This window comes from Echiichthys vipera (genome assembly GCF_963691815.1).
Source record: "Echiichthys vipera genome assembly, chromosome: 10".
Classification (NCBI taxonomy): domain Eukaryota; kingdom Metazoa; phylum Chordata; class Actinopteri; order Perciformes; family Trachinidae; genus Echiichthys; species Echiichthys vipera.
Window position 1 is genome coordinate 22,628,782 of NC_139835.1, and position 12,270 is coordinate 22,641,051.

General features: G+C 40.4%; 1 protein-coding gene across 1 annotated transcript in view; it reads left to right on the forward strand.

Annotated features, from left to right (window-relative positions):
* Positions 1-12,270, forward strand: part of mcf2lb (mcf.2 cell line derived transforming sequence-like b) — a gene marked incomplete at its 5' end in the record, with an annotated part of 34,840 nt that overhangs the window by 20,791 nt on the left and 1,779 nt on the right. The window contains 27 exons of the mRNA XM_083920980.1: positions 95-214; positions 400-516; positions 943-1,092; positions 1,190-1,314; positions 2,315-2,429; positions 2,531-2,650; positions 3,250-3,441; positions 3,532-3,723; positions 4,447-4,606; positions 5,889-5,950; positions 6,041-6,126; positions 6,273-6,339; positions 6,426-6,541; positions 6,638-6,707; positions 6,795-6,887; positions 6,982-7,074; positions 7,162-7,287; positions 7,737-7,958; positions 8,068-8,160; positions 9,141-9,219; positions 9,386-9,455; positions 9,603-9,709; positions 9,997-10,089; positions 10,668-10,730; positions 11,267-11,332; positions 11,476-11,553; positions 11,984-12,093. Coding sequence (XP_083777106.1) covers positions 95-214; positions 400-516; positions 943-1,092; positions 1,190-1,314; positions 2,315-2,429; positions 2,531-2,650; positions 3,250-3,441; positions 3,532-3,723; positions 4,447-4,606; positions 5,889-5,950; positions 6,041-6,126; positions 6,273-6,339; positions 6,426-6,541; positions 6,638-6,707; positions 6,795-6,887; positions 6,982-7,074; positions 7,162-7,287; positions 7,737-7,958; positions 8,068-8,160; positions 9,141-9,219; positions 9,386-9,455; positions 9,603-9,709; positions 9,997-10,089; positions 10,668-10,730; positions 11,267-11,332; positions 11,476-11,553; positions 11,984-12,093 — 2,985 coding nt within the window. The remainder of the gene's footprint in view (positions 1-94; positions 215-399; positions 517-942; positions 1,093-1,189; positions 1,315-2,314; positions 2,430-2,530; positions 2,651-3,249; positions 3,442-3,531; positions 3,724-4,446; positions 4,607-5,888; positions 5,951-6,040; positions 6,127-6,272; positions 6,340-6,425; positions 6,542-6,637; positions 6,708-6,794; positions 6,888-6,981; positions 7,075-7,161; positions 7,288-7,736; positions 7,959-8,067; positions 8,161-9,140; positions 9,220-9,385; positions 9,456-9,602; positions 9,710-9,996; positions 10,090-10,667; positions 10,731-11,266; positions 11,333-11,475; positions 11,554-11,983; positions 12,094-12,270) is intronic.

The following is a 12,270-nucleotide window of genomic DNA, read 5'->3' on the forward strand; positions in this document are numbered from 1 at the left end:
TGCTGAAGTGTGATGTCTAGTGGACTCAGGGTGGAGGAGAATCTTGTCTGCTCTGGTGCTTAAGTGACAGTCTTTATCCACTCTCTCAATTCAGGGCTCCTTCCCAGGGAACCTCCAGCTGGTTCTGGTTCTGAGGCCCACTACCCTCCTGCAGCGTACACTCTCAGACATCCTCTTCAAATTCAACAAGGATGAGTTCAAAATGAAGGTGCCGGTGCGTACAGTCACTCTTACCTCAGTGATTTGTGTTCTTCCCTCTGTGGGCAGAGGGAAGAACACAAGTTCCAATCCAACTTATTGAAGAAAGACAATGTTTAAAAAGGCTTATAAACTTTAGTTAGTTAGTATGATTATTATTAAGTGATCAGTCTGTAATAGTTTCTGGTGTTTCTGTTCCAGGTGATCATGCTGAGCTCAATAACTGAGCTGCACTCTTACATCGACCGCTCCCAGCTCACCCAGGAACTCGGAGGAACGCAGGAGTACTGCCATGAGAAGTGGATCTCTCACCGCACTGTATGTACTGTACGCTGAATACACCACCTTAGTGGTCAGCATGGATAACATGACGCTGTCCGAAATTACAAGGCACTTTTTGAGTGAGATAATTGACATAAATATAGTGAAATAAGTGTATGTTAAAGGTAAATGCAAATAAGTTTAATTTGAGACGCTCAAGCCACCCTCAGTTGGCTGTGTGTAGCATATATGTCAACATACTATTAGTGCAACGAAAGATAATAAATGATCATTAAAACATGACCACTACTGTAGGATGAAACCCTCCACTGAAAGTGAGTAATACAAACTATTATAAAAACAGCTACAAAGTAAACTATATCTGCATCAAAAGAATTAAGTAACTGCAAATGTGGAATTTTCTTGATTCACATCATGAGTGTTGCATGCTGACAATCTTTGCTGTGTCTTTGCATGCACCAGGCAATTGAAGGCTTTGCACTGATGGTGAAGAAAACAGCGCAGATCTTGCAGTCGTTTGGGACTGAGCTGGCTGAAACTGAACTCCCCAATGAAATCCAGGCCACAACCATCCTGCTCAGCACACACACCAACAAGAAAGACAAAATGAAGGTAACACCGTTAACATACATTATAAATGTATATCTGGGTGTGTACATCTTTTATGTATTTGGATTGTATCACTCCATCTGTGTGTGTATGTTTGTAGGAGGATCTGCTGGTGGCTCTGGGTCAGGGCAGCAGGCTGCTGGAGAGCATCAATGAGCCTGTGGTGCAAGACCCCGACCACAACATGAACCAGGATGAACTGGAAAACCTGGCAACCGTGCAAAGGTCAGAGCCACTAGACTGATATGATATACAGTAGCTACAGGATGGCAACTAAACAGCAGTTATTATGTTGACGAAAACAAAGTTATCATTAACATTAAGGAACCAAACAGGTGGAACAGATAACGTTTCCGATATAAAACACATAGGGTTTTGTCACACACACATCAGCGTATCTCAGCTGAAGATTACTATAGTTACAGCAACACAGTGTTTGGTTAACTGTTGACACTGAAATGATAGCATATAAAAACTACATGCAGTGACACTGTGTCACAATTCAGGCTCTGAAAACAATGAATGTTTTTTTTATTATTGTCTTATGCTTAAGAGAGATGTGAATTATTAAACAGAAAGTTGTTATTTTGTAGTTTATTGGGGTAATTGTTTATCATTTAAACCATTTATTAAGCAAATGTACCAAACATTTTCAGTTTACAGCATCGAAATGTGAATGGTTTTTGGCTTTTCTTCGTTATACTTATTGGTTTGGAAAGATAAGCAGTTTTGAGACATACTTTTGCTTTGGTGATCTTTGATAGGTATTTGTCATTGGTTTTTTTCATATATAAACAAATGGATTATTAGGTCCACCTCTACCTTTTACCATTACGTAACATAACTAGACATTTAAGATACAAACTGTAGTCATTCGCGGAATTAAAATAGTGTTATAATTGATGTTAATCTCATTTCACAGCCTCTAGATTTGCTCTGATTTATCCATGAAACGAAGATTAACGTTTTTTGCTTGTTGAGGTTGATGGCAGGTGATTTGCTTACAGCTGTCTCATCAGTAGTAATAATAGTTACTGTGTGCTTCGAGGTCAGTCAGTGTTGTATTAGCTCCACATTCACACACGCACACACAGAAAAGATATCCAAGTACCTCAGTCAGTCATCCCACTACATTTTCTACTCTATTCACTTCTCCCCCCACTGCTTTTGGTCTACTCTACTGCCTGTTTTTTTTTTAACATCACCTTTTCTGCTCTTCTTTCAGGCTGTTGTCTCAGCTTGACGAGACAGAAAGAGCTTTCGATGAGTTCTGGGTGAGGCATCACACCAAACTGGAGCAGTGTCTCCAACTGCGCAACTTTGAGCACAACTACAGAGAGGTGAGCCTGTTAGCTCGGCTGAAACGGTTCCTACGAGACTTCAACAAAGACCACACGACCCCTTTTAACCCTGAAAACTGACTGTAGTATTTCTGCTGCAGGTGAGGGCTCTGCTAGATCAGTTGTCTGAGAAACTTGCAACCTTCTCTGAGGTGGGGATCAGCCCGGCCCACGCTGACCATATCTTCTGTGAACTCACCACCTTTGAGGAGAGAGTCTGTGTAAGTATTACGAAACCCCTCACAATGTAAGCTTTGTTCAACCATGGCATGAATAGATGATTTTTTTTTTTAACATGGGTTTGTTGTTTGTAGGATAAAACAGACTTCACTGAGCCACAAAATATTGTGATTATTATAATAATTATTAAATAAAAATACATGTGAAAGTATTTACATAGTACTTTTAAAAAGGGTTGACTGAGCGTAGATTCATTAAAACTAAGGAACCATTCAGAGAGTGTATTGCTCTGCTAAGGCTGCACAATCATCTACATTTACTTTAAAAATATTACATTTTTTAAATTCCTAATCTGGATCTATCAAAATTCAGTCATGTTGATTTCGGGAAACTACTTAAACTCTGCGTGGGAATATTAGAGCTTTGGACCTTAGATTTTCATTGCCAAATAATTTCGTTTGTATTTCGAATAACTTATGGCGACACAAAAAAAAATCACAAACAGTATTAGAAAACACTATAAAATGTACCGTATATAGAAATAAACATTTTTCAGAATTCAGGCTCATCCTGATATGAAGGGTTTTGTGAAAATGAACAATAGTTTGCAGTAATATTAACAGTTACGACTGGTCCACAGGAGGTGCTGGACAGATCCTCGTCGTTGGCCTGTGAGGGTGATGAACTGATCCAGAACTCCCACTATGCTGAAGACTCAATTCAGCCCAAATGCAGCGAGCTCAGAGCAATCGGTGACAATGTAAGCAGCAGCCTGAGGGCCAAGAAGGACCACCTCCTCAAAGCCATGGAGCTGCACCACAGTTTGGAGAGGGTAAGAAGACCACACAGCCACAATGTAGTTGCTTTGTCTTGTTTGTTGTTGTATTTTTACTTATTCTTCCACATCTGATGTCCTCCTCAGGCTTCCAAATGGGTTGATGATGGTATATACCTGCTGGCATCTCAGCCAGTAGACAAGTGTCAATCACATGAGGGGGCGGAGTTAGCCCTGAAGGAGCTGGAGCGTTACCTAGACGACGCAGGCCAGAACCAACTGACAGACCTCAGTACCATCTGGAGAGAATATGAGGCAGTACTCAACCCGCAGTTCAGAGTAAGACAGCCAAACAAAAAAAAACTAATGATAATAATAATAATACATTTTTAAGTGTCTGTTACTTTGTCATTGTCAAATGGAAATGTATTTAAGTGTAGTTATTGAAAACAGATATCACCAATGTCCAGATTATTGTCCCCATCATGTCTCACATCAGTTTGTTATTATTTGTGCTAGAGTTGATCAAAATGTTTTAGCACATTTATCGAAAAACTCTTTTGTTTCACAAAGAAGATGTTATTTTCTCTGCACAGGAGAGGATGAACGTGTTGTGGGAGTTATTTTTTTTTAGCTATCCCATTTAATGGCATGATGAGAAACTGCAGTGCATTACTTGTGCTGGAAAAAAACAACCAAAGTGTTTCTTTTCATACTATAAAGCTATCCTACAAAATCCAAACCTGTGGCATACAGTGTCATATGTACTGTATGTGTGTTTATAGCATATCTCAAAATCAGGATACGATATTAGACAGAACAACTATTTAGACCTTTTCAAAGATGTAAACATAAACATTCATAATGTGCCCTAGTTTATTTCCTGTTGCAGTTCATGTGAATGACATAAACTGACAGGAAGTTCACAAAGGCCATTGCTGTTGCCTAGCAATGGAATTCTCTTGAAAATGTCTATATTTAAATTTCAAATGCTGACAGAAAAAAACGCCTTAAATAAGCTCATGTCCCGTATTGACACTATGATATCTACCTGTGTATCAGGACCAAGTGGAGAAGGTTTTCCAGAAGCAGGCGTCCATGCAGGAGATGTTTGACAAGAGGAGGGTAAGCCTGAAGAAGCTAGCAGCCAAACAGACCAGGCCGGTGCAGCCGGTAGCCCCTAGACCCGAAGCCTTCATCAAATCCCCTCTCAGCTCACCCGGTCAGTCTCCACACATCCACACCATTTATTTCACACGTTGCAGAACCTTTTAGAGGCTTTGATGCTCTTCATTCCTGACTCTAATGCTATTATGTGTAGTACTTAAATGTGCATTATCAGACTTTACATTTAGACTATTTACCACAGCACTTAATAGAGTGAATGGATGATATGGATCCCATCTATGGCGTGTACTTTACCTCGCATGTAACACGAAAGCTACATTTAAGAAACTATTCCTGTAGACACATATAACCCAGAAATTGTAAGTGAGGGATGGTTACTTGATTAATTAATTGAGAAATATTTGACTTCATAGCAGCCGTAAGCATAAACACACGGACAGCTTTTGGTCTGAGCTATTTGTTTATTGTTAGTTTTTAGTTTAGTTTAATATTCTGTTTAGTTAGTAGTTAACTGTATTATTATTTTCCTGAATCAATTCATTTGATTTTATGATTAGATTTCAATTAGTATTCCGGTTTATTGTGCGTTTAAGTGTTTCCTGTTTATTATTTGTGTTTTCTTTCATTTGGGCATGTTAGGGGGCACCTGAAATTATATAGGTAGGCTGTCGTAAGGGACCAGCTTGCACCTGGGTGGGCAAAAATTTTTTTTACCAGAAAGGCAGATGAATTTTCTTTGTTCTTTATTTGCTCGCTTTTTGGTTAAATAAACCACATTTTGTTTAGTTTTTTTGCTGAAACTGGATATTTTGTTTGGACATATGATTTAAAGTTTGATTTGAAACTTGTATTTTGTTTGACAAATGGCTACTACAGCCTGTGTCTTATAGTTTTAAAATAAAACACACAGCATTAATGAGGAGTTTTATTACAGTCTTTGGTTTCCTGTATGAAAAGATAAAATCAACATCATATTACATACGCACATTACAAATACACTCATACGTTCTAATTCTAGTGTATTTACAATTAATTTAAAATTACAATTCATCATTTTGAGAATGAACCAAAAGTGCTAAAATATAGGGGTCTCAAAAACCCTTTTAAAGCTTGTGTACTACCAAGCATGTGATGCCTCAAATGTTACGATGAACTAAACTTTGCACAGAAAAACTACTTCTACTGGTGACAGTACGGGGGAATTGTTGGGTCTATGTAAATCATAAATAAGTCATAGAGTGTGGTCTATACCTAGTCTGTAAAGTGTCCTGAGATAACTTTTGCTATGATTTGGCACTATAAATAAAATTGAATTGAATTGGATAGATGGATGCATTCACTTCCCTACATTTATTATGACTGTTTTTCGTCCACAGCACACAGAGCACAGCACGAGAAAAAGTGCTCGGAGACCGACTCTGGGAACAACTGTGAGAAAGTGAGTGAGGTATTTTCATGATTCTGTTGCTCCGCTGCTGCCTCTAAAGTTTGTATTGTCTGTTGCTCATTGTGGTTGATTTTTCTGCAGGGAAACGGGCAACTGCAGAACGGAGACAGTAACAGCAGACACGCCTCTCTGTCAGAGGAGGAGGAGAATCTGGCGGTGCTCAGGAGGTGAGGGATCAGCTGTCGCCCTTTCATCTGTAATTAAATTACACAGCGGACGGACTTTGAAACCGTGTCCTCATTATCTACAGATCTGTGCATCCATCTCAGTCAAACTCTTCATTTGATCTTTTTTTTTCTCACCTTGTCTGCAGGCACGTTATGAACGAGCTGCTGGAAACTGAGAGAGCCTACGTGGAGGAGCTGCTCTGTGTATTACAGGTGTTTGTTCAGTCCACAAAATGTTTATTCTCTTTCTTGTCTTTTACTTGAGCCTAGATTACATGTCTTGTTTTTGTGGGTTACAGGGATATGCCTCTGAGATGGATAATGCAGCGATGGCCCACCTCATCCCCGCTCCCTTGCAGAACAAAAAGGAGGTTCTGTTTGGCAACATGCCAGAAATCTACCACTTCCACAAGAGGTAAAAGAGAGCCATCTGCCTGTCATAGGTGATATTGACGTCTTTGCCATCAAAGCTCTATCTCTATCATCGATAACATGTTTTTGTTGTTTCCAGGACGTTTCTGAGGGAGTTGGAGCAGTACACCGACTGCCCAGAGTTGGTTGGAAGGTGTTTTTTAGAGCGGGTGGGTGAAGTTTTCAGCACTGTGATGTGAATCCAACTGTGCAGATGATGATTCTTGAATACAAATTGTCTTCATGGCTTCCTCTAGATGACAGACCTGCAGATCTATGAGAAGTACTGTCACAACAAGCCTCGCTCTGAAAGCCTTTGGAGGCAGTGCTCAGACTGCGCCTTCTTCCAGGTGAACACCATCAGCGGCATCAAGTTTTCAACTAAATATGTGTTAGTTTGTTTCATTTGACATAATTATTTTTCTTTTTTTTAATTCCCATCAGGAGTGTCAGAAGAAGCTGGAGCATAAATTGGGCTTAGATTCCTACCTGCTGAAGCCTGTTCAGAGGATTACCAAATATCAGCTGCTACTGAAGGTATGAAACTATTAATGTTGTCTTTCAGTGGGATCTCTGGTCTTCAGTCCTTGCTGAGATTTATGTTTATTGTGCTTCTGACCACAGGAAATGCTGAAGTACAGCAAGAGCTGTGAGGGGGCCGATGACTTGCAGGAGGCACTGACCTCCATCTTAGGCATCCTCAAGGCTGTCAATGACTCTATGCACCTTATCGCCATTACAGGATATGAGGTGAGACATGAAACAGGACGCAGGTTCATCAATCACAGGACAGACACTTTATATGGGTCACTGGCATAAAATGTCAGATTGAGACAAGCATAACCTTTAAATAGGACATCACGCAAAAGCAACAGTGATCTGTGGTAAAATGAATGGTTGTCTCGGTAACTTAAAACAGGGAAATACCAACAAAGATGGGGAGATACGAAAATGGAGACAATACTAAAAGAAAATAGAAACACAATATATCAACAGGTACACATTTAAAAAACAAGAATTCAATTTGAATTAAATACAGTAAAATGCTAACCCAAATTCTATTCGATAAATACAGGGCCTTTGACAATTGAAGGTGAAATGAATATCAAATTATTGCCTCTATACAGTATTTTAGAACAAAAGCAGTCTGCGCTCCATCCGCTCTATCTTACACTTCATCTTTCACTTTCTTTTCTCAGGGAAATATGAGTGAGCTGGGAAAGCTGCTTATGCAGGGGTCATTCAGCGTGTGGACGGAGCACAAGAAAGGTCATGCCAAGGTTAAGGACCTGGCCCGTTTCAAGCCCATGCAGAGGCACCTCTTCCTCCATGAGAAGACCCTGCTCTTCTGCAAGAGGAGGGAGGAGAACGGGGAAGGCTACGAAAAAGCTCCCTCATACAGCTTCAAGCAATCTCTGAATGTGAGCCCCTTTACGTTTTCAATGTTTTGAGAGTTTTGCTGTGTATACTGCCATCTATTTGTATTAATATGTATAAAATACACTTTTACCTTGCTATCTTTTTCAACAGATGAGTGCTGTCGGTATTACTGAGAATGCAAAGGGAGACAACAAGAAGTTTGAAATCTGGTGCAACTCCAGAGAGGAGGTCTATATCGTTCAGGTACGATGACACATATACATGAAGTCTGTTGATGTTCTACATTTTTTCTAGTTGTCACCAAAAGGGGTGAAAATAATCCAACTGTTAAGTATTGTCATTTTAGCCAAACCCAGATTAATTTGTGCTGTAGAGCTGAGGCAATCCCTCATCTACAACCTGGTGCAGTAAACTCTCACGCTGACCAATCAAAGCAGTATGGGCTTTTTAGTGAGGGGGACTTAAAGAGACAGGCACTAAAACTGAGCGTTTCAAACAGAGGTTGAATACAGATATATACAGACAGATGGTATGAGAAAAATAAAGTATTTTTGAACATTAAGGCATGTAAACATGTTTGAGTAGAAACCTAAAATACAAGTATGAACCTGAAAATGAGCATCATGTGGGACCTTTAAGCCTAACAAATGCTTACTTAAACTTTAAGTAATGTTTGCTAAAACGACAGTTCATTTTCAGTGTCAAGCTGTTATAGGTCACTTATTAGGCTAGAGACTAACACGGCACTCCGCGTCTCTAGTGGAAAACACACCGGCTCAGCGAGTACAATGCAGGCAGCCAGCATTTATGATCCATGATTAAACTGATATTTGACACAGTACCATGCCCATAGACCCTCACGGCCCGGTTCCTCCCGGTGTCCCAGATTAGCATCTAGTGTACGTGCCAAAGGTAGTATTCAAGTCATGGTGAAAGTGAGACGACTGCAGTTTTTGGCACTGCCTAACCAGGAAGTCGCTGTGGTGGGGGCTTTGTACTGACAGGATATGCAAAGTGAAACATTTTGAGAGATGTTGCTGGTTTTTAGTTTTTAGTTTTCTGTTATGTAATCTGATGACAATGAGAAAAATACACACAAAAAAACAAACAGTGGGTGTATCCTTGAAGTGTAATTTATGGGTGTCTGCCTCCAGGTAACAGAGGTAAGCATAATACAGTTTACACTGAGCTTTTCAAATATTTATGCAATATCTTTGTTTCAGGCGCCAACAGCTGAAGTAAAAACCACTTGGGTTAAAGAGATCAGGAAGGTTCTCACAACCCAGCTGGAAGCATGCAGAGGTACAGAGAAAGGATGCAATTTATAAATTAAACATTAACCAAAAACACTACTATAATAATAATATTAACTATTCTACCATTAATTATAATGAAAGAAACATATTTACAAGATGTTCTATCATGGGTGTTTTTGAAGTGGTCGCTCTCCCTCCCTGTGTTTCAAAAGCCAGCCAGCAGAGGGCGCCAGATCAGGTGTTCCAGTTCCCTCCTGTGCCCAGTGGAGCAGTAAGTCTCAGGTAAGTCTGCATTCCCCACCTCATTTAATTCTCACACAGTTTAAATGAACAGTTTGATTCTTGACACCCTTTTCAAATTAATCTGTGGGTGATCAGGAACAATCAGGCTGGTGACGCTTCTTATGCTCCACTTTTGTCCACCCACAGTCCATTCAAGTCCGGACAGAAGTCCTTGAAGAGGGGTGAGGAGAAGAAAGCTGAGCCCTGCAGCCCTGATGCAAACTCCTCTTCTTCACCCAAGTCAACAGGAAAAGGTAAATGGAGACAAAGAGCCTTACAATTAGACAGATGTATCCCCTATTTACATGTATTTTACTAATACGCCTCGAGCATTTGTACAGTAGTGCATGTATTGTTCAAACTACACTTACTGTGTACTGTTGCCTCCCTCTTTGGGATTAACCTGTGTCTTAACGTCTGTCTTTTCCACTATATCAAGTAACTTCATCCCTCTTTATTCCTCTTCTTCCTGTATGCTTGCTTAACTTACCCTCTTCCTTTCTTCTTCTTGTCTGTCTGGTGTTTGTTTCTTCTGGGTCAGATGAGGCTGTGACAAGCCCTACCTCAGACAGAGCTGCTGTGGCTAAAAAACGCTTTACTTTACAGGGCTTCAGTAACCTCAAAGCTCAGAAAGGTAACTGCAGGCCATTCAGTTAATATCATATCCCAACACATCACGTCATCTTCTGCATTTGTGAAATGTAAAAGTGTATTTTGATTTAGTCAAAGTTGAATAATTCAGTCATTCGTTCAGTCATTTAAAGAACAGATATTTTGGAAGTATTCTTTCTCACCGAGAGTTTGATGAGAAGTTAGATAATACACTCAGGTCTTAATGGTGACGACTAGTTACTGAAAAGTCAGTTACTGATCTCAGACAAGACAAAGTCTGGCTCATACCTCCTTATAAAACCACAATTTGTTGTTTTTACACTTAGCTAGTGAGCTTTATTGGTGCTGGTGTACAGCTTTTGTTTACTTCTGACAGAGCCAGGCTGACTGTTTCCAGTCTATTTGCTAAGCTAAGCTAACCAGCTGCATGCGGTAGATTCATTTTTACTGTACAGACAAAACATGAGTGGTATCAATCTTCTCATCTAACTTAAGCCAAGTAGGTAAACAAGAGTCTCTAAAGGACAAAATAAATAAAGACGTAATATGCTTCAAAGACATTTGCTCAGTAGGTCAAATACTGCATGCTTCCCTCCACAGAGCCCTCATCTACTGATGATAAAAGTTTTACATTACCATCCATGATGATCTTCCTTTCACCAGGTACCGCAGCTCTAGGCCCTGGTTTTATTCTTTCAAAGCTTTGACTTTTCTTAGTAGGAGAAGCACAGGTGTTACTAATAACATCGACAACAGCACCGTTCTATTCCATGTGTAGCAAGTCATGACAGTGTGACAGTGAGCCAGTTTGCACGACACGAGCACCATGAAACTGAAGCAACTAAATGGAATTCAGCCATCATTCATCTCTTGAGTTGCACCTGTGCTTTTCCTACTGTTACATGTCAAAATGTCTTCTCTGCAAAAGACCCATGTTGCTGACCTTTGAGCTGCATTTTGCAGGTGCTCTCTCGCTTCTTAGAATTAGTTTTCAACCTCTGTGTCTTCTTTCCTCAACCTTTTCAAATCCAGCCGTTAGTTCACCGTGTCATTGTAGTCAGCGCTGAAAATTAGCTGTTTACCATGTGATGATTGTGCTTTTCTCATCAGAATTTGCTTTTAAATCAATACTTTGGTCGTGATTTCTTTCCTGACTCAACAACATTCCTTGTCCCTCCTTTTCTCTTCGTTGACGGCAGGATCTCCCACGAGCCCCGATCACAAGACGAAACGCCAGAGCGACCCCACGCCATTCGGCTTCAAAGGTAACTAGTCTGTTCAACGATGACTGCATGTTCTTCCTGTCTGGTAGCTTGTTCATCCATGATACCTGAGCAATGAGTTTAATTGGCCTAAGCCGCTGCAGAGTGAGTGACGAGCTGTGTTTTTATTGCCTCCTGTCCCTCAGATGCAGGTCCTCCCCCGCTCCAACTGAGCAGGGCCAAGTGGTTCAGCACCTCTAGTCTCTTACAGACAAAGTGGAGAGGTACACTGTGTTGGGCCCACTATTTCACTACAATAAATCCTCTATAGTTTTTTTTCTCCGTTTTTGCTTTGCCGCCCCACTTAGCTTAGCGAAAATGATAGAAATACACGTTGATATGGAGGAATTTCTGCTTGCCACTTTTCTTTTGTTTACGTCAGAGTTTAAAATATGGAAGTCGGTCATGCACCTCCATATTTTCTCCACAGTTTTTTCTTTTTGGTAATAGTTGTGGCACTGATTGTCATGCTGGGATCCTGGGCAACTTTTTTCCTTCTTTGTTCAAAAGAGCTTTTTGTGGTTTCTCCCTCTCACTCTTTCACTCTTTGTCGAACTCCCACTGCAGGCCACACACATGTTTGACAGCATCTGACGATGAATGTAGCTGTAAACTAAACACCTGTGTGTGTGTGTGTGTCTCTCCTCCTCTCAGGCTGGAACAAGGCCTCCCTGTCGCTGGATGCCTCAGAGGAGCATGACGGCTATTCCAGTGCTGAGGATCCTCTTAACTCTGACCCAGAAGATGACAATGGCAAGAAGCTGGTGAGTCACTGTGTGTAACAGACATGTACCGACCTGCCTATACTTGCATTGATAAGAAATAGGAGTAAAATTGACCAAAAATAGATTCAAAACAATCACAGAGATGCAAAACAATTAAAAATACATACAAAACAACTAAGAACAGACGTAAAATTACCACAAAAATAAGTGTAATAG